Here is a 21,869-nt window from a genome sequence, read left to right as displayed (position 1 = left end):
GAAACCCCGTCTCCACTAAAAAAAAATACAAAAAAATTAGCCCGGCATGGTGGCAGGCGCCTGTAGTCCCAGCTACTTGGGAGGCTGAGGCAGGAGAATGGCATGAACCCAGGAGGTGGAGCTTGCAGTGAGCTGAGATGGCACCACTGCACTCCAGCCTGGGCGACAGAGCGAGACTCCGTCTCAAAAAACAAACAAAAACAAAACACACACACAATAAGCATTAGCAAGTTTGTAGAGAAGTTGGAACCCTCGTGCCCTGTTAATGGGAATGTAAAATGGTGCAGCCACTATGGAAAACAGTATGATAGTTCCTCAAAAGTAAAAACAGGATTACCAGATGATCCATCATTCCCACTTCTAGGTATACGTCCAAAAGAATTGAAAGCATGGTTTCAAACAGATATTTGTACACCCACGTTTATAGCAGTATTATTCACAATAGCCAAAAAGTGGAAGAAACCCAAGTTGGAAAGATCAATAGATAATGTGGTATATTCATACAATGGAGTATTACTCAGCCTTGAAAAGAAAGGAAATACTGGCACATGCTACACAATGGATGAACATTAAAGACATGCTCAGTAAAATGCCATTCATGAAAGGACAAATGAAATAGGATTCCACTTATATGAGGTACCTAATGTAGTCAAATTCATAAAAACCAAAAGTAGAATGTTGGATGCCAGGGGTTGTAAGGAGGGAAGAATGGGAAGATGAAATAACTTCTGAGGATGGATAGTTGTGATTATTGCACAACAACATTAATAAATGTAGTGTCACTGAACTACGTACTTTAAAAGATTAAAAGATAAGTTTCATGTTATATATAATTTACCTTAGTTTTAGATTTAAAAAAGAGCATTTATTATAGTCACTATAACAATTACATATAAAATGGAAATATTGTTGATTTAAAAAGCCAATGCACAAGCTGGGCATGGTGGCTCACACCTGTAATCCCAGCACTTTGGGAGGGTGAAGCGAGCGGATCACCTGAGATTGGGAGTTCAAGATCACCCTAACCAACATGGAGAAACCCCATCTCTACTAAAAATACAAAATTAGCTGGGCATTGTGGTGCATGCCTGTAGTCCCAGCTACTCGGGAAGCTGAGGCAGGAGAATCGCTTGAACCTGGGAGGCAGAGGTTGTGGTGAGCCGAGATTGTGCCATGGCACTCCAGCCTGGGCAACAAGAGTGAAAATCCATCTGAAAAAAAAAAGCCAATACACAATTAAAATGGGATTCTAAAACATACTCAATTAACATTAAATATGCAGGTAAGAAGGAACAGGTAAAAAAATAGAATGGACAAAAAAATGGTAAAATTATAGAACTATTTTGGCTATATTAATAATTACACTAACTGTAAATCCACCAAACACTATAGCTCAAAGGTAGATATGGTTAGAAGGATGAAAAAGCAAGACTTAACTACATAATGTTTATAAGAGATGGAATTTTTTTTTGAGACAGAGTCTTGGTCTATTACCCAGGCTGGAGTACAGTGGCGAGATGTCAGCTCACTGAAACCACCTCCTCCCGGGTTCAAGCGGTTCTCCTGCCTCAGCCTCCCAAGTAGCTTGGATTACAGGCATGCATCACCATGCCTGGCTAATTTTTGTATTTTTAGTAGAGATGGGGTTTCACCATATTGGCCAGTCTGGTCTCGAACTCCTGACCTCAGGTGATCTGCCCGCCTCGGCCTCCCCAAGTGCTGGGATTACAGGCATGAGCCATTGTGCCCAGCCAAGAGATGGAATTTAAAAGCAAAATGCAGGTATAGTAGGAGCAAATGGATGAAAATAGATATACCATTCAAGTAATAAGCCTAAGAAAACTGCTGTGGCTATCTTAATATCATATGAGGTGGATTTTAAAGTAAAGAATATTATAAGACATGAAAAGGGACCTTTGTAGTGTTAAGAGAGTTAATTCATCTGGTAGGCATAATAATCATAAGATATATGTCCTCAATAATAGAGCTTCAAAATAAATGAAGCAAAAATTTACCCAGCACTTTGGGAGGCCAAGGTAGGCGGATTCACCTGAGGTCAGGAGTTCGAGACCAGCTTAGCCAAAATAGAGAAACCTTGTCTCTACTAAAAATACAAAAATCAGCCAGGTGTGGTGTCATACACCTGTAATCCCAGCTACTGGGGAGGCTAAGGTAGGAGAATCACTTGAACCCAGGAGGCGGAGGTTGCAGTGAGCCGAGATCATGCCACAGCACTCTAGCCTGGGCAACAGAGTGAGACTCCAATCTCAAAAAAAAAAAAAAAATTACAGAATTCAGAGGAAATTATAATACACTGTTCTAAGCAATTAATGGAACGGTTTGACAAAAATATCAGTAAAGTCATAAAAGGGCCGGGCGCAGTGGCTCACGCCTGTAATCCCAGCACTTTGGGAGGCCGAGGCAGGTGGATCACAAGGTCAGGAGATTGAGACCATCCTGGCTAACACAGTGAAACCCCATCTCTACTGAAAATACAAAAATTAGCCGGGCATGGTGGGTGGTGGTGGGCTCCTGTAGTCCCAGCTACTCGGGAGGCTGAGGCAGGAGAATGGCATGAACCAGGGACGCGGAGCTTGCAGTGAGCCAAGATCGCACCACTGCACTCCATCCAGCCTGGGCAACAGAGTGAGACTCCGTCTCAAAAAAAAAAAAAAAAAAAGTCATAAAAGATCTGAACCACCTTGACTTAATTGACATTTATAGAGGACACATGCCTCTACTGAAAACTCATTCTCTTCTAGTGAAGATGGTACCCTCACTCATTTTATAGCCCAGATTCTGGGCTATAAAATAAGTCTAAGTAAAGTCTCTTTTAAAAAAGAGAACTCATATAATGTATGTTCTCTGATCTCAATGAAATTCAATTGGAAATAGATAACAATGTCTAGAAAGACCTCCAAATTTAGATGCTAAGCAACACACTTATAAATAATCCATGGTTCAAAGGAGAAATTAAAAGCTAATTCAAAAATATTTCAAGATATGATGAAGGTTTAATGCATCAAAACTTGTGGGAAGCTATTAATATGGTTCTCTTTTTTTTTTTTTTTGAGATGGAGTCTTGCTCTGTTGCCCAGGCTAGAGTGCAGTGGCAAATTTCTCGGCTCATTGTAACCTCCACCTCCCAGGTTCAAGGGATCCTCCTGCCTCAGCCTCCTGAGTAGCTGGGATTACAGGCATGCCCCGCCATGCCCAGCTAATTTTTGTATTTTTAGTAGAGACAGGGTTTCACCATGTTGGTCAGGCTGGTCTCAAACTCCTGCCCTCAAATGATGGCCCGCCTCGGCCTCCCAAAATGCTGGGATTACAGGCGTGAGCCACACTTAACTTCACATTTCAGAATTCCTGAGTCTTATCAGGCAAAAACAAGTCCTGAAAAAACAAAGTAAATCTACTTATTATAGTAGGGCAGATAATACAAAGTTGGGCATTAAGGTAATATCGTATTTATAGTTTTAAAGCTGACGACTCTAAGGACAGGATATATGTGCTTCAGTGAAATTATAAACATGAAAACCCTGCTTTCAGTTCTTTTGGATACATACCCAGAAGTGGGATTGCTGGATCATCTGGTAATTCTACTTTTAATTTTTTGAGGAACAACCATACTGTTCCTGGACCAAACTGAGGGTCGGGCTGCTATTTCTTGCCACCCAATAATGAGATGCCAATGAACTGGGAAGAAAGAGTTTTTATTTCTGTAGCTGGTTACAGGGAGAAGGCCTGGAAATTATTGCCAGACCAACTCAAAATTACAAAGTGTTTCAGAGCTTATATACCTTCTAAGCTATATGTCTACATGTAAGTGTGCATTCATCTAAAGACATAAGTGATTAACTTCTTTTAATCTATAACTAAGGTCTGAGTCCTGAAGACCTTCCTCTGGAGCCTCAGTAAATTTACTTAATCTAAATGGGTCCAGGTGCTGGCGTCGTTACCCTTATCTTGTCTCCTGCTAAACCATGGAGGTTTGGGGAGTTCCTTCAGCCCTCCCACACACTTGTTTTTGGAGGCCTGGGGAGTTTCTTCAAAACCCCCAATAAAACTTGTTTAATCCTAAATGGGTCCTGTTAAGAATTCCTCCATTATTTTGTCATGTTTTAAGGCCCAGGAAAGGCCTAAGCAAAGCTCTTGATGGGCTTCTGTTACATTCCAGCCTTTGTATAAGGGCACTGGCCTTTTTTTTTTTTTTTTTTTTTTTTTTTTAGCATTTAATAGTTAAGCACTTGATTAGTACTGAAACAGTTGTGATGGAGGCCTGCATTAGTGAAACCTGGACTGCTACAATCCCCACTGTCAATTTGCGCATGATTTCTATCATGCTTGTGTATTTATTTATCATGAGAATCGTAGGGAGATGGGGTGTCATAATCTTTCTGGCTACTTTTAGCTGAGAGAGGGTCATTGTTATGGGGCACCAAATGCAGTGCTGGAGTGGAGGAGGTTGATTTGTTCCCGGTAGCACTGTCTATTTTAGGGGCTTAGAGAGAGTGCCTGCTGAAACACCTAGTTTTCAGTTCACAGGGCTTTAAGAAAGCAAAGCTTAGGTTTCAGTGATTTCCAGTTAGGGAAAATGGAGAAAAAGGAAAAGAAAAAGGAAAAAATTGAAAACATTTTGAGACTTGCAGCCAGAAAAATTAGAATTTCATCCAAACTGTAGAAAATAATAAAAACTGAAAAACATCGAGGAAGACTAGAATTTAACAGGTGTAACTATAATTTTTGAAACATAATTTTTCTCTCTCTCGTTTCCCATTTTTATTAAAAGACAAATCATGGTAGGACTGGTTTGCTGTATTATACTTGGCCTAATTACTTATATACCATGCAGCAAGAATAATTATTTTTTACATAGGCCTTTTAAATGGGCTTTGATGGAACTTTGTTCCATAGCAGGAATCTAAGGTAAGACCTTTTTAAAGCCGAGCCCAACCATGGATTTATACCATCAAATACCTATGATTTGGGTGAATTCCTCTCTTCTTGAGGTTCCAAGATAACTTGGGGTTCCTGGCCTGTCAGAAAGTGACATTCTTTACTTACCACAGGTCAGAAACCCTGTACAGGGTCTGTGTACACAAATTATGAGGCCAGTTTCCAAGGGCTTTCTTGGCTTCCTAAGTCAAGTTTGATTCCTTAAAGGAGAGCAAAGTCAAAGCCTTGGTAAAATAACCAATTTTTCCAATTGTGTCCTGTTACAAAAGAAAACAGATTCTTACTGCACTTATGCAAATAACTATATTGCCATAACTTAAGAATACTCACAGTTTCCAAATTCTGGAGAAAATCAGGTAGAGAGAAACAAATATGCTCCAAATTTTGTTCATAGGAGTATACTGTACTTAAATGTTAAAAGGTGTTAATAGCTCAAAAGAAAAGTTTCCTTGCCTCTGAAAAGCAAAACAAAGGATTAGCAACATTTTAAGCCAAAAGTCAAAAAGATCACTTCAGTCTCCTATTAGTTCAGTTCATGCAGTTAATTGCTGTCCTGTTTGATATTAATGAACATTTTAACTCTTCAAGAGTCATCAACGTTTTTCCTCTATTTTGATGTCACAATCTCCAAAGTTATCAGAAACCTGCATTCAAGAGCACCTGTTAGAGCTTTACAGCTGATTATAAAACCACCTTCTAAAGAGGACCAAAACAAGACAGACAACAATTATTTATGGAGGACAAAAGGTTTTAGGGTAGCCATAGTTAAAGACACAATTGATGACAAGGGTATCTGTTACCTCTGTGGCACACAATAATTTTAACATAACAATTATAATTATTAATGATAACATACACTAAGATATATCAGAATTATAGGAGTCTTCCATAACTTTGGAACACATACCAATAATACATTTATGCACATACAGCCCAAAGAAAGCCAAACACCATTTCATGTTTGACAATGCTTCCTGTATAATTTTATATCAAATAAGCCACATTTCACCTTTACATTAGTGTACTATTAATGTTAAATCCAATTTTTAATAAAACCTTATAGACACATTTACCCAATTTTAATGTTTGACCATAAAGTAAGAGTTTTATAGACCTTTCATAACTCTTTACAATTTTTGTTAAACAGAAGGTTAGTGCTCTAAGAGAAACCCATTGTGCTTTTATTTTAATGCTCAATTTACAGAAAAACTGGATGATATCCCTTTAACTTTAGCCAATACATTTACACACAGAATTGTCTTTACAATTACCCTTCCACAGCTTGCTTAAACTTTCATTTTTATTTTATCCAACTTAAAACAATCCTTTAACCTTTTAATCTAGTAAAAAATATCCACATTCTCATGCCTCCTTATAATCTTTTTACCAAAAGTATATTTTACTTTCCTTACACACCTTGCATGTAAACTGTTTTTTCAATAGTCTTAAATACACATTACATTGTTAATTCTTAGCAACCTTTTCTTTTGGTGAAAACCTTGGTAAATTTGGGATTTTAATTATATACTAGGTGTGGAGCCTACGACCTAGACAGAAATGCAGGTAAGGTCTGACTTATTCTAGCATCTAGCTCCATGTGTCCTAGGCCTTACCTAGCTGCAAAGCAGGCAAGTTGTACAGCTAAGAGTCATAGTGGCATTTTATAAAGCATTTAGGAGGCCTAATCACCTTTAAATTATACAACATTTCTTGCATAAATTTCCTTTCATAAATTCTTTCACAACTTACACAGACAATCTCTGACATGCCTTGACTTTCCGACTTGTTCTAAACATCCCTCTCTTTAAACAACCAGTTAATTTACTTTAGGACAAGAATTTACCATACAGGAGCCCTTCTTATATAAATTCTCTTTTCTCTAAAACTTTTTGCATAGCTAGGGGACATGGCTAATTTCACATGTCCCCAGGCCGTATCTAGAATTTAACAGTCCAAAATAAATTGAACACTTTTTAAGTCAAAGAAGCATTTTATGACCTAAAGCATTTAGCAAACCTAGTATTTGACCTGCATAATTTAGACCAACTATTTACATTTTTGAAGATACTTTGACCAATAATCTTTAAAATTCTCCTTATTTTTATAACTTTATATCTCTCTTATTTCCTGGTTTCTTTTACCTTGTTTTATATATAACCTTTAAATAAGCTTTGAATAAGACAAAAATTAGTTACCCTTGGCCAGGCGTGGTGGCTCACGCGTGTAATCCCAGCACTTTGGGAGGCTGAGGCGGGCGGATCACGAGGTCAGGAGATCGAGACCATCCTGGCTGACACGGTGAAACCCCGTCTCTACTAAAAAGTACAAAAAATTAGCCAGGTGTGGTGGTGGGCACCTGTAGTCCCACCTACTCGGGAGGCTGAGGCAGGAGAATGGCGTGAACCTGGGAGGTGGAGCTTGCAGTGAGCCGTAATTGTGCCACTGTACTCCAGCCTGGGTGACAGAGCAAGACTCTGTCTCAAAAAAAAAAAAAAAAAAAGTTACCCTTTAAAAAGGACAAATCTTTAGAAAGAATGTTTTCCTACAATATATTTTTATTAGAAAATACCCAAATAATTAGATATCTGTTGTTTAATATAACTTTAGATTCTAAATTATGACAAGTTTACTTATGAGTATGTATCCCATTACATTTATCTAATTATTTATTTTAATCATTTACCCAGATTATATATGAAAACTGCGATAGTTGTCATTAAAGTTATGAAACCACCATTGCAAAATTATAACAAGACAGTGAAAATGATCTGACCTAACTGACTCCATCTTCCTTCTAACCTACAAGGTATTCTTGTTTATTAACTTAGTTTATAATTTAGCTTTGAAACAAATATGATAACAGTCCTTTCCCAGAACAAACTTCCTTCATGTCTGTGGACTAGATTGCTTAAGGCCACAAGATTAGAAGTTAGGGTATTTTGGCCAGGCGCGGTGGCTCACGCCTGTAATCCTAGCACTTTGGGAGGCCGAGGTGGGCGGATCAGAAGGTCAGGAGATGGAGACCATCCTGGCTAACATGATGAAACCCCATCTCTACTAAAAATACAAAAAATAGCCAGGCGCGGTGGCGGGCGCCTGTAGTCCCAGCTACTCGGGAGGCTGAGGCAGGAGAATGGCGTGAACCTGGGAGGCAGAGCTTGCGGTGAGCCGAGATCGCGCCACTGCATTCCAGCTTGGGCGACAGAGCGAGACTCCACCTTAAAAAAAAAAAAAAAGGGGTATTTTACTAAATAATTCAAGATGTAACTATCTTCATTAAAACAATATTAATGTTTCATTTATTTAAAAATTACACATGCAAAGATTATTCTGTTTGCACTGAATTATAGTTTTGTAGCCTCTATGCCAAATTTTGACACTTTATAATATTTGGCAGAGATAAGTATGAAATTGCTTGATCAATAAATGCAAACTAAAATGTATGCTGGAAACTCTTAAGACATTTCTAATATTACTTTACCAATAATTTTTAAAACCAGCTTACTTATTAAAGATTTTAAGTCACATAAACTTGAAAAAGCATTTGACTAGTCTTTCCTTTTTTCTGTTATTCAAGTGCTTTTATTTTTCTTTGAGCCATTTAATTAGACCTCTTTTATATATCTTCAGTAGTGAAACATGGTGTACACAAGACAAATACATAAGTGTATTATGCATGCCAATAGAAGTACATTGTATAGATTCATAAGACCTCATTTTTCAATCTCCCTCTTCTGCCTAGGCCAGAGTACAGTGGCATGATCTCTGCTCACTGCAACCTCTGTCTCCCAGGTTAAAGCAATTCTCGTGCCTCAGCCTCCCAAGTAGCTGGGATTACAGGTGCCTGCCACCATGCCTGGTTAATTTTTGTATTTTTCTTAGAGATGGGGTTTCACCATGTTGGCCAGGCTGGTCTCGAACTCCTGACTTCAAGTGATCAGCCCGCCTCGGCCTTCCAAAGTGCTGGGATTACAGGCATGAGACACCACTCCCGGCCTTAACTGGATGTTTGAGCTCTGGGTGGAGCCCACACTGAATCCTGGGTTTTCAAAAAGGGAGAATTATTATGAGGCTAGACCATGTGATGCTTTTACAGTGCACTTAAACAATTTTTTCCCACAGACATTTCTAAGTGTCTAAATTACACTTTTTCTTTAAAACCCCAGAGTAGCTTCTGTTTAATAGCTATTAATGAAGAAAACAGAATTCAGTCAACTGAGAAGAAAAAAAGTTTTGCTCAAAAAGATAAGGCCCTAGGAGAGAGAGAAATAAAACCAAAAACATGAAGGCCTTTTAAAGGCCTTCACGCCCGCGCGTGCACACACACACACATATGCACATACACATTTTGGATGTTAGCTTTTAATTAAGCTGACTCTCAATCATTGAGCTTCAAAAAATCTTTCTCCTTCCCAGAGGCCTCTCAGCAGAGATGGACCCAATACTTCCCATTTTCAAGTTTACATGGTATCAAAAGGAACAAGACAGACACACAAACAAATGGAAACATTTCAGAAAAACCCAAGGGGAAGTGCACTACGGCAAAACAGACTCTCAAAACTAACGCAAAACCTGATATCAACCAAAGGGAAAGTGGGTGTATGAGCCAGCCCGGTCGCTTCCCTTGGCAGTACCGGATAAATGGCTTAACAAGCCCAAATGGGAAAACAATAGGCTCCTGGCCTAAGATCCCATTGACTCACCCTTTGAGCACGTCCGCTCCTTATCTCTGTTCTTCCCCAGTAGAGAAAGGGACGTGTAGATTTGCACATAAACAGCCCTCTGGAGGGTCCCCTGGGGAAACCTCACCTGACAGCTGCTGGGATCCTCCTGAAGACTGTCTCATCGCAAGCTACCAGCCGCTGAACGCAGCACTGTCCTTATCTTCTGGCTGGCGACTTTTTTGTTCCCAGACCAAACTGAGGGTGGGGCTGCCCAATAATGAGATGCAGGTGAATCTCGCTGCCCAATAATGAGATGCAGGTGAATCTCGCTGCCCAATGAGATGCAGGTGAATCTCGCTGCCCAATAATGAGATGCAGGTGACTCTCACTGCCCAATAATGAGATGCAGGTGAACTGGGGAGGAAGAGAGTTTTTATTTCTGTAACTGGTTACAAGGAGAAGGCCTGGAAATTATCACCAGACCAACTCAGAAAGCTTTTCAGAGTTTATATCCCTTCTAAGCTATATGCCTACATGTAAGTGTGCCTTCATCTAAAGACATAAGTGATTAACTTCTTTGAATCTATAACTAAGGTCTGAGTCCTGAAGACCTTCCTCTGGAGCCTCAGTAAATTTACTTAATCTAAGTGGGGCCAGGTGCTGGGGTGATTACCCTTACCTTGTCTCCTGCTAAATCATGGAGGTTTGGGGAGTTCCTTCAGCCCTCCCACACACTTGTTTTTGGAGGCCTGGGGATTTTCTTCAGACCCCCAGTAAAACTTGTTTAATCCTAAATGAGTCCTTGTTAAGAATTCCTTCATTATTTTGTCATGCTTTAAGGCCCAGGAAAGGCCTAGGCAAAACTCTTGGTGGGGTTTTGTTACATCCCAGACTTTATATAAGGGCACTGGCTTTTTTTAGCTTTTAATATTTAACTTAACCACCCAGTCAGTACTGACACAATTGTGATGGAGGGCTCAGTTAGTGAAACCTGGCCTGCGACGATACTGTTTTTCCCAGTGTGCGTTTTACATTCCCACCAACAGGGCACGAGGGTTCCAGTTTCTTCACACCTCACCAGCACTTGTTATTTTCCATGCTGCTGTTTTTAACATAGTAGACGTTAGTGGTGTTGAGCATCTTTTCATGTGCTTATGGGCCATTTGCTTATCTTCTTTGGAGAAACGTCTTTCAAGTCCTTTGCCCTTTTTAAAATTTTTAAAAAATTTTTATTGTAAATTAAGAAATTACAGCCAGGCACAGTGGCTCATGCCTGTAATCTCAGCACTTTGAGAGGCTGAGGCAGGAGGACTGCTTGAGCCCAGGCGAACGTTCAAGACCAGCCTGGGCAACATGGCAACTCCCAATAAATTGTATGTATTTATGGGGATTTATAGGGTACAAAGTTATGTTATGATTTATGAATACAATATGGAATAATTAAATCAGCTAATATGTCCAACACCTCAAATACTTAGCATTTTTATGGGGAGAACATTTGAAATTTATTCTTTTAGCAATTTTGAAATGTACAATATGCTGTTATTAACTACATTCATTGTGCAACAGATCTCAAAAATCTTATTCCTCCTGTCTAACCAATGGTTTGTACCTTTGATTATCATCTCCCCATTCCCCCGTGCCCAGACTCTAGTAACCACCATTCTATTCTCTGCTTCTGAGTTCAGTTGTTTTTTTTTTTTTTTTGAGATGAAAATTTCACTTTTGTTGCCCAGGCTGTCGTGCAATGGTGCCATCTCAGCTCACTGCAACCTCCGCCTCCCGGGTTCAAGTGATTCTCCTGCCTTAGCCTCCTGAGTAGCTGGGATTACAGATGCCCACCACCACGCCCAGCTAATTTTTGTATTTTTAATAGAAACAGGGTTTCACCATGTTGGCCAGGCTGGTCTCGAACTCCTGACCTCAGGTGATCCACCCTACCTCGGCCTCCCAAAGTGCTGGGATTCAGGCATGAGCCACCGTGCCCAGCCTCGTTGTTTTCAATTTCATGTATGAAAACATACAGTATTTCTCTTTTTGTGCCTCACTTATTTCACTTAGCATGATGTATTCCAATTCCATCCATGTTGTTTCAAGTGACAAAATTTTTATCTTTTTAAAGGCTGAATAGTATTCTGTATTGTCTACATACCACATTTTCTTTATCCATTCATCTGTTGGTGGACACAGGTGATTCCATAACTTGGCTGTTGTAAATAGAGCTGCAATGAACATGGAAGTGCAGATATCTCCTTGATATACTGATTTCAAATCTTTTTGGTAAATACCCAGAAGTGGGATTGCTGGATCATATAATAATTCTATTTTTAGTTTTTTGAGGAAGCTCCATACTGCCTTCCATAATGGCTGTACTAATTTACATTCCCACCAACAGTAAGCAAGGGTTCCCTTTTCTCCATATCCTCACCAACACTTGTTATCGTGCATCTTTTTGATAATGGCCATTCTGATAGGTATGAGATGATATCTCATTGTGGTTTTAATTTGCACTTCCCTAATGATTCGTGATGTTGAGTTTTTTTTTCAAATATCTGTTGACCATTTGTGTGTCTTCTACTGAGAAATGTCTACTCAGGTCCCTTGCCCATTTTGTAATCAGATTATTTTTTCTCTTTGAATAGAATTATTTGAGTTCCTTATATATTTTAGATATTAACCCTTATCAGATGTATGGTATGCAAATATTTTCTCCCAGTCTGTAGCTTATTCCTTCACTGTGTTGTTTCCTTTGTTGTGCAGAAACTTTTTTTTTTTTTTTTGAGATGAAATTTCAGTCTTGTTGCCTAGGCTGGAGTGTAATGGCATGATCTTGACTCATGGCAACCTCCACCTCCTGGGTTCAAGCGATTCTCCTGCCTCAGCCTCCTGAGTAGCTGGGATTACCGGCGCATGCCACCATGCCCAGCTAATTTTGTATTTTTTAGTAGAGATGGGGTTTCTCCATGTTGATCAGGCTGGTCTTGAACTCCCGACCTCAGGTTCTGCAGAAACTTTTTATGTTGATATAATTCCATTTGTCTATTTTTGCTTTTGTTTTTTGCACTGTAGGGGTCAAATTTTAAAAAATGTTGCCCAGACAAATGTTGTGTAGTTTTAGCCCCTGTGTTTTCTTCTAGTAGTTTAATAGTTTAAGGTCATATATTTAAGTCTTTAATCCATTTTGAGTTTATTTTTGTATATGGTGTAAGATAAGGGTCCAGTTTCATTCTTGTGCATATGGATATCCAGCTTTCCTAACACCATTTATTGTGGAGACTTTTTTTTCCCATTGTATATTCTTGGCACTTTTGGCAAAAATCAATTGACCATAGCTATGTGGATTCATTTCTAGGCTCTGTATTTTGTTCCATTGGTCAATATGTCTATTTTTATACCCGTGCCATGCTGTTTTAATTATTATTGCTTTGTAGTATAGTTTGAAATCAGGTAGGGTGATGCCTCCAGCATTGTACTTTTTGATCATGATTGCCTTGGCTATTTGTGGTTTTTTTTTTTTTTGGTTGCATATGAATTTTAGGTTTGTTTTCTCTATTTCTATGAAAAATGATATTGGAATTTTGATAGTGATTACATTGAACCTATAGATTGCTTTGGATAGTATGGACATTTTAACAATATTAGTTCTTCCAAGTCATGAACATTTATTTTCATGCATTTGTGTCTCTTTCCATTTTATTTGTCTCTTCTGTTTTGTTGATTAGTGTTTTACGGTTTTTAACATACAGGTCTTTCACTTCCTTAGTTAAATTTACTAAGTTTTTTTTGTCATTGCTCTTAATAGGTTTGTTTTCTTAATGTCTGTTTCATATAGTTCATTATTAATATATAGAAATGCTGCTGATTTTCATATGTTGATTTTGTATCCCACAACCTTACTGAATTTGTTTACAAATTTCTAACAGTTTTTTGGTGGAGTCTTCAGGGTTTTCTATACATAAGATCATGTCATCGGCAAATAGACAATTTTACTTCTTCCTTTTCTATTTCAATACCTAATAATTCTTTTCTTTTTCTTGCCTAATTGCTCTGGCTAGGACTTCCAGTACCATGTTGAAAAGAGGTGGTGAGAGTGAGCATCCTTGTGTTGTTCCTGATATTAAAGGAAAAGCTTTCAGCTTTTCACTGCTGAGTATGATATTAGCTGTAAGCTTGTCATATAAGGCTTTTTTTGTGTTGATACATTCCCTTTACACCTAATTTGATTAGAGTTTTTATGATGAAAGAATGTTGTGTTTTGTCAAATGCTTTTTCTACATCTATTGAGGTGATCATATGGTTTTTGTCCTGCATTTTGTTAATATGGTGTATCACATTTATTGATTTTCATATGTCGAACCATCTTTGCATCCCAGGAACAAATTCCATTTTATCATGGTCAATGATTCTTTTAATGAGCTATTGAATTTGGTCTACTGGTATTTTGTTGAAGATTTTTGCATCTGTGTTTATTAGAGATATTGGCCTATAATTTTCTTTTCTTACAGTGTTCTGTTCTGGCTTTGGTATCAAGGTAATGCAAGCCTTGTAAAATAAGTTTGGAAGTAGTCCCTCCTCTGTAATTTATTTGGGAAAGTTTAGAAAGGATTGGTTTTAGTTCTTGTTTAAATGTTTTGCTGAATTCAGCAGTGAAGCCTTCTGGGTCCTGGGTGTTTCTTTGATAGGAGACTTTTCATTACTGATTCAATATCCTTAATCATTATTGGTCTGTTCGGATTTTCCATTTCTTCATGATTCAGTATTGGTAGGTTGTATGTGTCTAGAAATTTATCCATTTCTTCCAGGTGGTTCAATCCTTTGGCATATAATTGTTCATAATATTTTCATATGATCCTTTGCATTTCTGTGGTATGCATTGTAACGTGTCTCATTTTTTTTTTATTTGAGACAGAGTCTCCCTCTGTTGCTCAGGCTGGAGTGCAGTGTGACGATCTCAGCTTACTGCCACTTTCACCTCCCAGGTTCAAGCGATTTTTGTGCCCCAGCCACCCAAGTAGCTGGGATTACAGAAGTGCACCTCCATGCCTGGCTTTTTTCTTTTTTTTTTTTTTTTTTGTATTTTAGTAGGGACGAGGTTTTGCCATGTTGGCCAGGCTGGTCTCCAACTCCTGGCCTCAAGTGATTCATCCGTCTCGGCCTCCCAAAATGCTGGGATTATAGGCATGAGCCACTGCACCTGGCCTTCTCATTCATTTTTGATTTAATTTATTTGTCTTCTTTCTTTTTTCTTAGTTAGTCTAGTTAAAGTTTAGTGATTTCATTTATTTTTTCAAAAAACTAACAGAATTTTGATAATCTTTTGTATTTTTTTCAGTCTCTATTTATTTTTGCTCTGATTTTTATTATTTCTTTTGTTCTGCTAACTGTGGGCTTAGTGTATCTTTTTTCTATTTCCTTGAGGTACAACATTAAGTCTTGTATTTGAGATCTTTCTTCTTTTTTGATGTAGGCGTTTATTGCCATTTCCGCTTAAAACTGCTTTTGCTGCATCCCATACATTTAGTTATGTTATGTTTCCATTTCATTTTCTAATACACTTTTAAAATTCCCTTTTGATTTCCTCTTTGACACATTGGCTGTTCAGGAGCTTTTTACCATTCAAGTTCTTTGTTGATTTCTTAATCACATTGTTGGCTTTTTGTTGTTGTTGTTGCTGAGTTGGAGTTTTTTATATATTTTAGATATTAACCTTTTATCAGATATATAACTAGCAAATGTTTTCCTCTTCCTGTGGGTTGCCCCTTCACTGTTGATCATCATTGGATGCACAGAAGTTTTTAATTTTTACATAGTGCAATTTATCTACTTTTTTTCCTATATTGCTTGTGTTTTGGGGATCACATTCAAGAAATCATTGCCAAATCCAAGGTCAGGAAGAATAGTTCCTATGTTTTCTTCTAAGTTTTAGGGTTTTCACTTTTATGTTAGATTTTGGATCCATTTTGAGTTAATTTTTGTATACATGTAAGTTAAAGGTTCGAGGTCATTGTTTTGTGATGAGTCAATGTCTAGATTTCCCAAGACCATTTTTAAAAAGATTGTCCTCTCAATTAAATGGTCTTGATACCTTTGCCAAAAATTACTTGATCATATACAGTCATGCACCACATAACAACATTTCTGTCAACAACAGACTGCATATATGATGGTGGCTCCATGCAATTATGTAACATGCTACACAGGTTTGTAGCCTAGGAGCAAAAGGCTATGCCATATAGGCCAGGTGTGTCATAGGATACACCATCTAGGTTTGTGTAAGCACACTCTTCTGATGTTCACACAACACAATTGCCTAATGACCCTTTGCTCAGAACAGTGTTGAGCAATACATGGCTGTACGTGCAAGTTCATTTCTGGGCTCTCTGGTCTATATGTCAAGCACCTTTTAAATCAGAAGTTCACTATTTAATGTTTGATCCTGTATCCCAATTTTTTAAGTTTGCTATATTATAATCCCCATTTATAAAAATGTGTGTCTGTGTGTATGTCTGTGTGAGAGAGAATAAGAGAAAGAGAGAAAGAGAGAATAGGCATACCTATGGAAACATAGTGGAACTAAATGAGACAAAATATTAATGGATGCTGTCTTTAGCTGAGAATATCACGTGTGGTCTGTGTATTCTTCTAAAAACTTTCCTTGCCCACATTTTCTGGAATGAACGTGTTTAGAAGAGTTTTGCAAGTGTATGTTACTTGGCCTTCCCTGAAATATGAAGGGACAAACAAACACTAAAGGATGTTTGAGAGGTGAGAGCTGCAAGAAAGATGAAGGTTCTGTTTAGCTTGGGCGCCTGGGGTCAAGAGAATGTGAGTGGATCCTGGGAGGGGTGAGGTCTGGAAGCCACTCATGCCCATCCCTGCTTTGTCCCCACAGGTCTCAGCTGAGTCTGCTCTGATCACCCAACAAGACCTAGCTCCCCAGCAGAGAGCGGCCCCACAACAAAAGAGGTCCAGCCCCTCAGAGGGATTGTGTCCACCTGGTATGTTCAAGATGGGTCTCTAATCCTTGCCCTTCCTCCCCTTGTCTCCATGAGCTTCCAGTCTGTTTCCTTTGCACTTCCTTGTTCTTTATTCCACAGAGAGGCATTGGTTGCCTCCAGTTCAAGGCTCTGTCCTTCTGGACCCTTCCTGCTAGGATGGTATCAAGACACACAAATGAATGAGACAGCCAAAGAAACTGATAGGAACCTTGAGAGAGAATTGAGTGGGACAGAGATGGGGCTGGTGAGGCCTCCAGGCAGTGGTGACTTTGGGCTGACATCCGGAGGAGGGCAGGGCCAGAGGTTCAGAGAGCCAGGAAGAGTGCTCCTAGGAGGGTTCCACTGGAACAATTGCCAGGGGGCAGGAGTTGGAGAAGATGGAGCAACAGCAGGGGGCTGCTGTGGGGAGTGGAGGGTTAGGAAGTTAGAGAGACAGGTGGGGTCAAATCCCACACAGATGAAGCTGGATTTTATTTCATGAGTGATGGATGTCCCTGAGAAGTTTTCAGCAGAGGGCCACCAGCATCAGATGTACATCTTGAGTGCCCACTCCTGGATTGAACCGGAGCAAGACAGGAAGCAGGTGGAGGGCCTTGAGTGTGAGGCGCTCCCCTGGGATGTTATGTGGTGCCCGGAAGGTCATTTGAGCCCCCAGAGATGCAGCAGGAACCTGGCCTGAAGTGTGCTTGACTGTTGTGTTCGCCTCGCACTTCTTCCCCCCTTTCCCCCATGTGTATGAGTTAGGAATTGATTGCTGCATGAAGGTTTCCAGGGCAGGCAAATGTGGCAAGCAGTGGCTTTTAAAATCCATTTACAAAGTTGCATTTCTTTTCCATGACTAAGGGCCACAGGAAAGGCTTGCCTGAGGGCAGACCCTCACATTGCACGTGTGGGCTTGCCAGGAGCAGAGCATGGAGAAGGAAGAACCCAGCGTGAAGCAGACACAAACTCATCTGTAAATGCTCCTATTGCTGTGGTCCAGGGTCAAGACCAGGAAGCAGGACGGGAATAGGAAGGACTCAAGACATATTTGGGGTGTGGATGGATGACGTGTGGGGAATGAGGACAATCGAGGCACCAAATTCAACTGCTCAGGGTAACTTGGCCTCTGAGGGGGCAGTGTGTGGCAGGGCTAGCAGTACACATTTGGGGGCCCTAGCACATAGGTGATGCTTGAAGCCGCTGGCTTGAGGGTGTCCACCTGGAAGAAGTTGTAAATACTGAGAAGGAGGGGCACAACTGAGCCCATGAGGATTTGAAGTTGGAGACGATAGGCCAGGGAGACAGGACTGCAATGGGCTGAGCAGGAGTAGTTGGAGAACTTCCATCCTAGAGGGGAGATGGCCCTTCCAGCCACAGGGAGCAGGCCATAGCAAGTGTCAAGGACTGAGATGTGGAAACTCCTCGAAATGTGCATTTCTCTTCCTGTGAATGAGGTCAAGAATCTGTTCATGACACAGACACTGTTTGTACACTGGTTCTGCTAGGTTTTCTTCACTCCTAGTAAGAGGTTAGTTTTGTTTTTTGTTTTTTGTTTTTTAAATCATTGAGTCACATGAATTCTTACAGATTAGGGAAATTATGCATTGATTGATTGATTGATTGATTGAGATAGGATTTCACTCTGTTGCCCAGGCTGGAGTGCGGTGGCAGGATCATAGCTCACTGTAGCCTCAACCACTTGGGCTCAAGCGATCCTCTCACCTCGGCCTTCCAAAGTGTTGGGATTACAGGTGTGAGCCACTGCGCTGGGTCCAAAATTCTAGTAAAAATTCCCATATAACGCCGGGCGCAGTGACTCACACCTGTAATTCCAGCACTTTGAGAGGCCAAGGTGGGCAAATCACTTGAGGCCAGGAGTTTGACACCAGCCTGAGCAACATGGCGAAACCCTGTTTCTACTAAAAATACAAACATTAGCTGGGTATAGTGGCGTGCCTGTAGTCCCAGCTACTTGGGAGGCTGAGGCAGGAGAATCGCTTGAACCCGGGAGGCAGAGGTTGCAGTGAGCTGAGATCGCACCATTGCACTTCAGCCTGGGTGACAGAGTGAGACCCTGTCTCAAAAAAAAAAAAAAAAAAAAAATTATCATATATCTTTGCAGTCATTTTGTGGTTTCCTATTTTGTAATTAAGTCATTGAGCCACGTGGACTTCATTTTGTAGTAAGAGGAGAGTGAGGAAGACACATTATTTTCCAGCCACCTTTTCAGTTGCCCCAACACTATTATTAAATAATCACATTTTTATCAGTGACATGAATCACTATGATTATGTATGATACTTACATTATCTTTGATAATAATGTATCATGATACATTATTAAGTAAGATTTGTGTAATTTGGATTTTTTAGAATGTCTTTCAATATTAATAAAAATAATTCAGGAATCTTGTGGATAGCATATAGATGATTATGGTCTATTTTTTGCGTTTGTTTTTACTTATTCTGCCAATCTCTGCCTTTTAATTGCAGAGTTTAAACTATTTTCAGTTAACATAATTATTGACAAGAAAAGATTTGTTTCTGCTCTTCAGTTATTTGTTTTCTTTATGTCTTATATATATTTTGTTCCTCCCTTACCACCTTTTAAAAAAACTTTAGTTTATTTCTTGGCATGTACCATTTTCACTCACTTCTTTTCTTTTCTGCATATTTTAAAATGTATTTTCTGTTTTTCTTAAATATATATTTTGTATATATATATTTAATAAATATATATTTAAATATATACTTATTTTAGTATATATCTTAAAGATATCTATCTTAAATATATATATAGATATATATATATTTTTTGAGACAGGGTCTGCTCTGTCACCCAGGCTGGAGTGCAGCGGCGCGATCTCAGCTCACTGCAGCCTATGGCTGCTGGGTTTAAGCGATTTTCCTGCCTCAGCCTCCTGAGTACAGGGAGTAGCCACCATGCCTGGATAATTTTTGATTTTTAGCAGAGACAGGGTTTTACCATGTTGGTCAGGCTGTCTCAAACTCCTGACCTCAAGTGATCCACCTGCCTCGGCCTCCCAAAGTGTTGGGATTACAGGTGTGAGCCATGCACCTAGCCTAAAACTTATTTTCTTACTGGTTTCCTTGAAGATTACAATTACCTTCTTAAGTATCTAAACAGGTAGTTTTATAATACCGGCAGAATTTCATTGCAATCCAAATACTGTGCTCCTGTACCGCTCCATCTCTCCAGCTTTCTATTGTTGCTGTCATAGATCACATCCTTGCACGTTGTGTGACCACTGACGTCGATCTTAAGGACATGTATGTGTATGGAGCAAGGTTGACTTGTGATGGTTGATTTTATGTGTCAACTTGGTTACCCAGATACTTGGCCAAATATTATCCTAGATGTTTCTGTGAAGGTGTGTTTTTTGTTGTTGTTGTTGTTGTTGTTGTTGTTAGATGGGATTAACGTTTAAATCAGTGGGCTTTGAGTCAAGCAGATTACCCCCTTAATGTTGGCAGGTCCCATCTAATCAGTTGAAAGCCTCAATAGAAAAAAGACTGACCTCCACCAAGAAAGAGGGTGTTCTGCCAGCAGGCAGCCTTCAGACCTGAGCTGTGACTCTTCTCTGCTGGCCTATCCTGTACCTTTTGAATTTGCCAGCCTCCACAGTTATGTGAACCAATTCCTTAAGATAAATCTCTATCTCTCTAGAGCAGGGGCCCCTGACCCCCAGACCATGGACCAGTACTGGTCCGTGGCCTGTTAGGAACCAGGCCACACAGCAGGAGGTGGGCTGTAGATGAGTGAGCATTACTGCCCGAGCTCTGCATGCCGTCAAATCAGCGGCAGCATTAGACTTCATAGGAGCGTGAACCCTATTGTGAACTCCACATTTGAGAGATCTAGGTTGCGCACTCCTTATGAGAATCTAATGCCTGATGATCTGTCACTGTCTCCCATCACCCCCAGATAGGACCATCTAGTTGCAGGAAAACAAACTCAGGGCTTCCACTGATTCTACGTTATAGTGAGTTGTGTAATTATTTCATTATATGTTACCATATAATAGTGATAGAAATAAAGTGCACAATAAATGTAACATGCTTGAATCATCCTGAAACCATCCCCATGCCCCCAACTCCAGTCCGTGGAAAAATTGTCTTTCAGGAAACCAGTCCCTGGTGGCAAAAACGTTGGAGACCCCTGCTCTAGAGAGCCCTGACTAATACAGAATTTTTAAAGATTTGAAATTCTTTTAAACCATACTTGATCTCCAAGTAATGGAAATAATAAGATTATATTTCCACCTAACATAATACAGCTATCCTGTATACAACTGAAAACGCACTAACCCTTTCTCCAGAAGAGGATGCAAAGTTCTTGAGTGGTGTTTACTCCTTTCCTTGATACCCTGGAACATAAATACTATAAAGTGAACAATACTTAAATACTACGATATAAATTCAAAATATCTTGTGTCACATAACAAGGGGATAAGAGAAGGAAGAAAACACAGATATTTGCTTAACATATATTTACACATAAACACACACACATAACACAATAAGGAAGAAATACTTATAACGATTACAGTCCTTGTTTCCATAGCTGGTCATGTCATTGTAGCTGGTATTTATAAGAAGCTTCTTTCGCTGTGCATTCTGTATTCCCTGTGCCCTCACTAAGCACCTCAGCTGGTCATGGCTCTGTGCCTGGTAGAGTGAACCAAGCTTTATTCCTGAAGGGTCTGAGCTATTAGTGGTCCTGCTTTAATAGGGTCGTGGTAGTTTTCCATTGACTTTACTCACAGGGCACGGTAATACTAAGAGATGCCCTAAGGAATCTCCTGTATTCTAGACATCCTCTTCCTTACGTCCATTGTGGAATAAGAGTCCAATTTTCCCTTCAGTTTCCCCTTTGTGTTCAGAATCAGTCAATCCAGCCAGCAGGGTTTGTGTAACTGGTTTTCGCCTGTTGATTCAGAGGCATGAGGAACCCAAAGTGGCCAAGTGGCAGTCTTCAAGTTACACAGAATCACTGTTGTGTCTCCTCATGGAATCATTTCTCCCTCTGAAACTCAGAGCTCTAGCAAAGCATAAAGCAGCAAAAATTTTGAAAACAAGCCACTAAGGGTAATGTGGAGTGGGGCCATTCCTGCTTCCACCCCTAGATTCCTGGACACATGAATCCTAGCAATGGAAGAAACAACCGCATGTATTGGAGGATAATTCAGAGCATAGACAGTCTCCTGGAGAACCTTGTTGCAGCCCTTCAAGGTACTGCCACCCAGCTG

General features: G+C 39.7%; 1 protein-coding gene across 4 annotated transcripts in view; it reads left to right on the top strand.

The window, feature by feature from the left end:
- Positions 1–21,869, top strand: part of TNFRSF10B (TNF receptor superfamily member 10b) — a 49,347-nt gene that overhangs the window by 10,218 nt on the left and 17,260 nt on the right. For all 4 annotated transcript variants that reach the window (XM_014345891.4, XM_063607158.1, XM_003823586.6 and 1 more), the window contains one exon: positions 16,513–16,618. In XM_014345891.4, coding sequence (XP_014201377.1) covers positions 16,513–16,618 — 106 coding nt within the window. The remainder of the gene's footprint in view (positions 1–16,512; positions 16,619–21,869) is intronic.

This window comes from Pan paniscus, chromosome 7 (genome assembly GCF_029289425.2).
Source record: "Pan paniscus chromosome 7, NHGRI_mPanPan1-v2.0_pri, whole genome shotgun sequence".
Lineage (NCBI taxonomy): Eukaryota > Metazoa > Chordata > Mammalia > Primates > Hominidae > Pan > Pan paniscus.
Note: the sequence above shows the minus strand (reverse complement) of the source record. Positions and strands in the feature narration are given on the sequence as shown.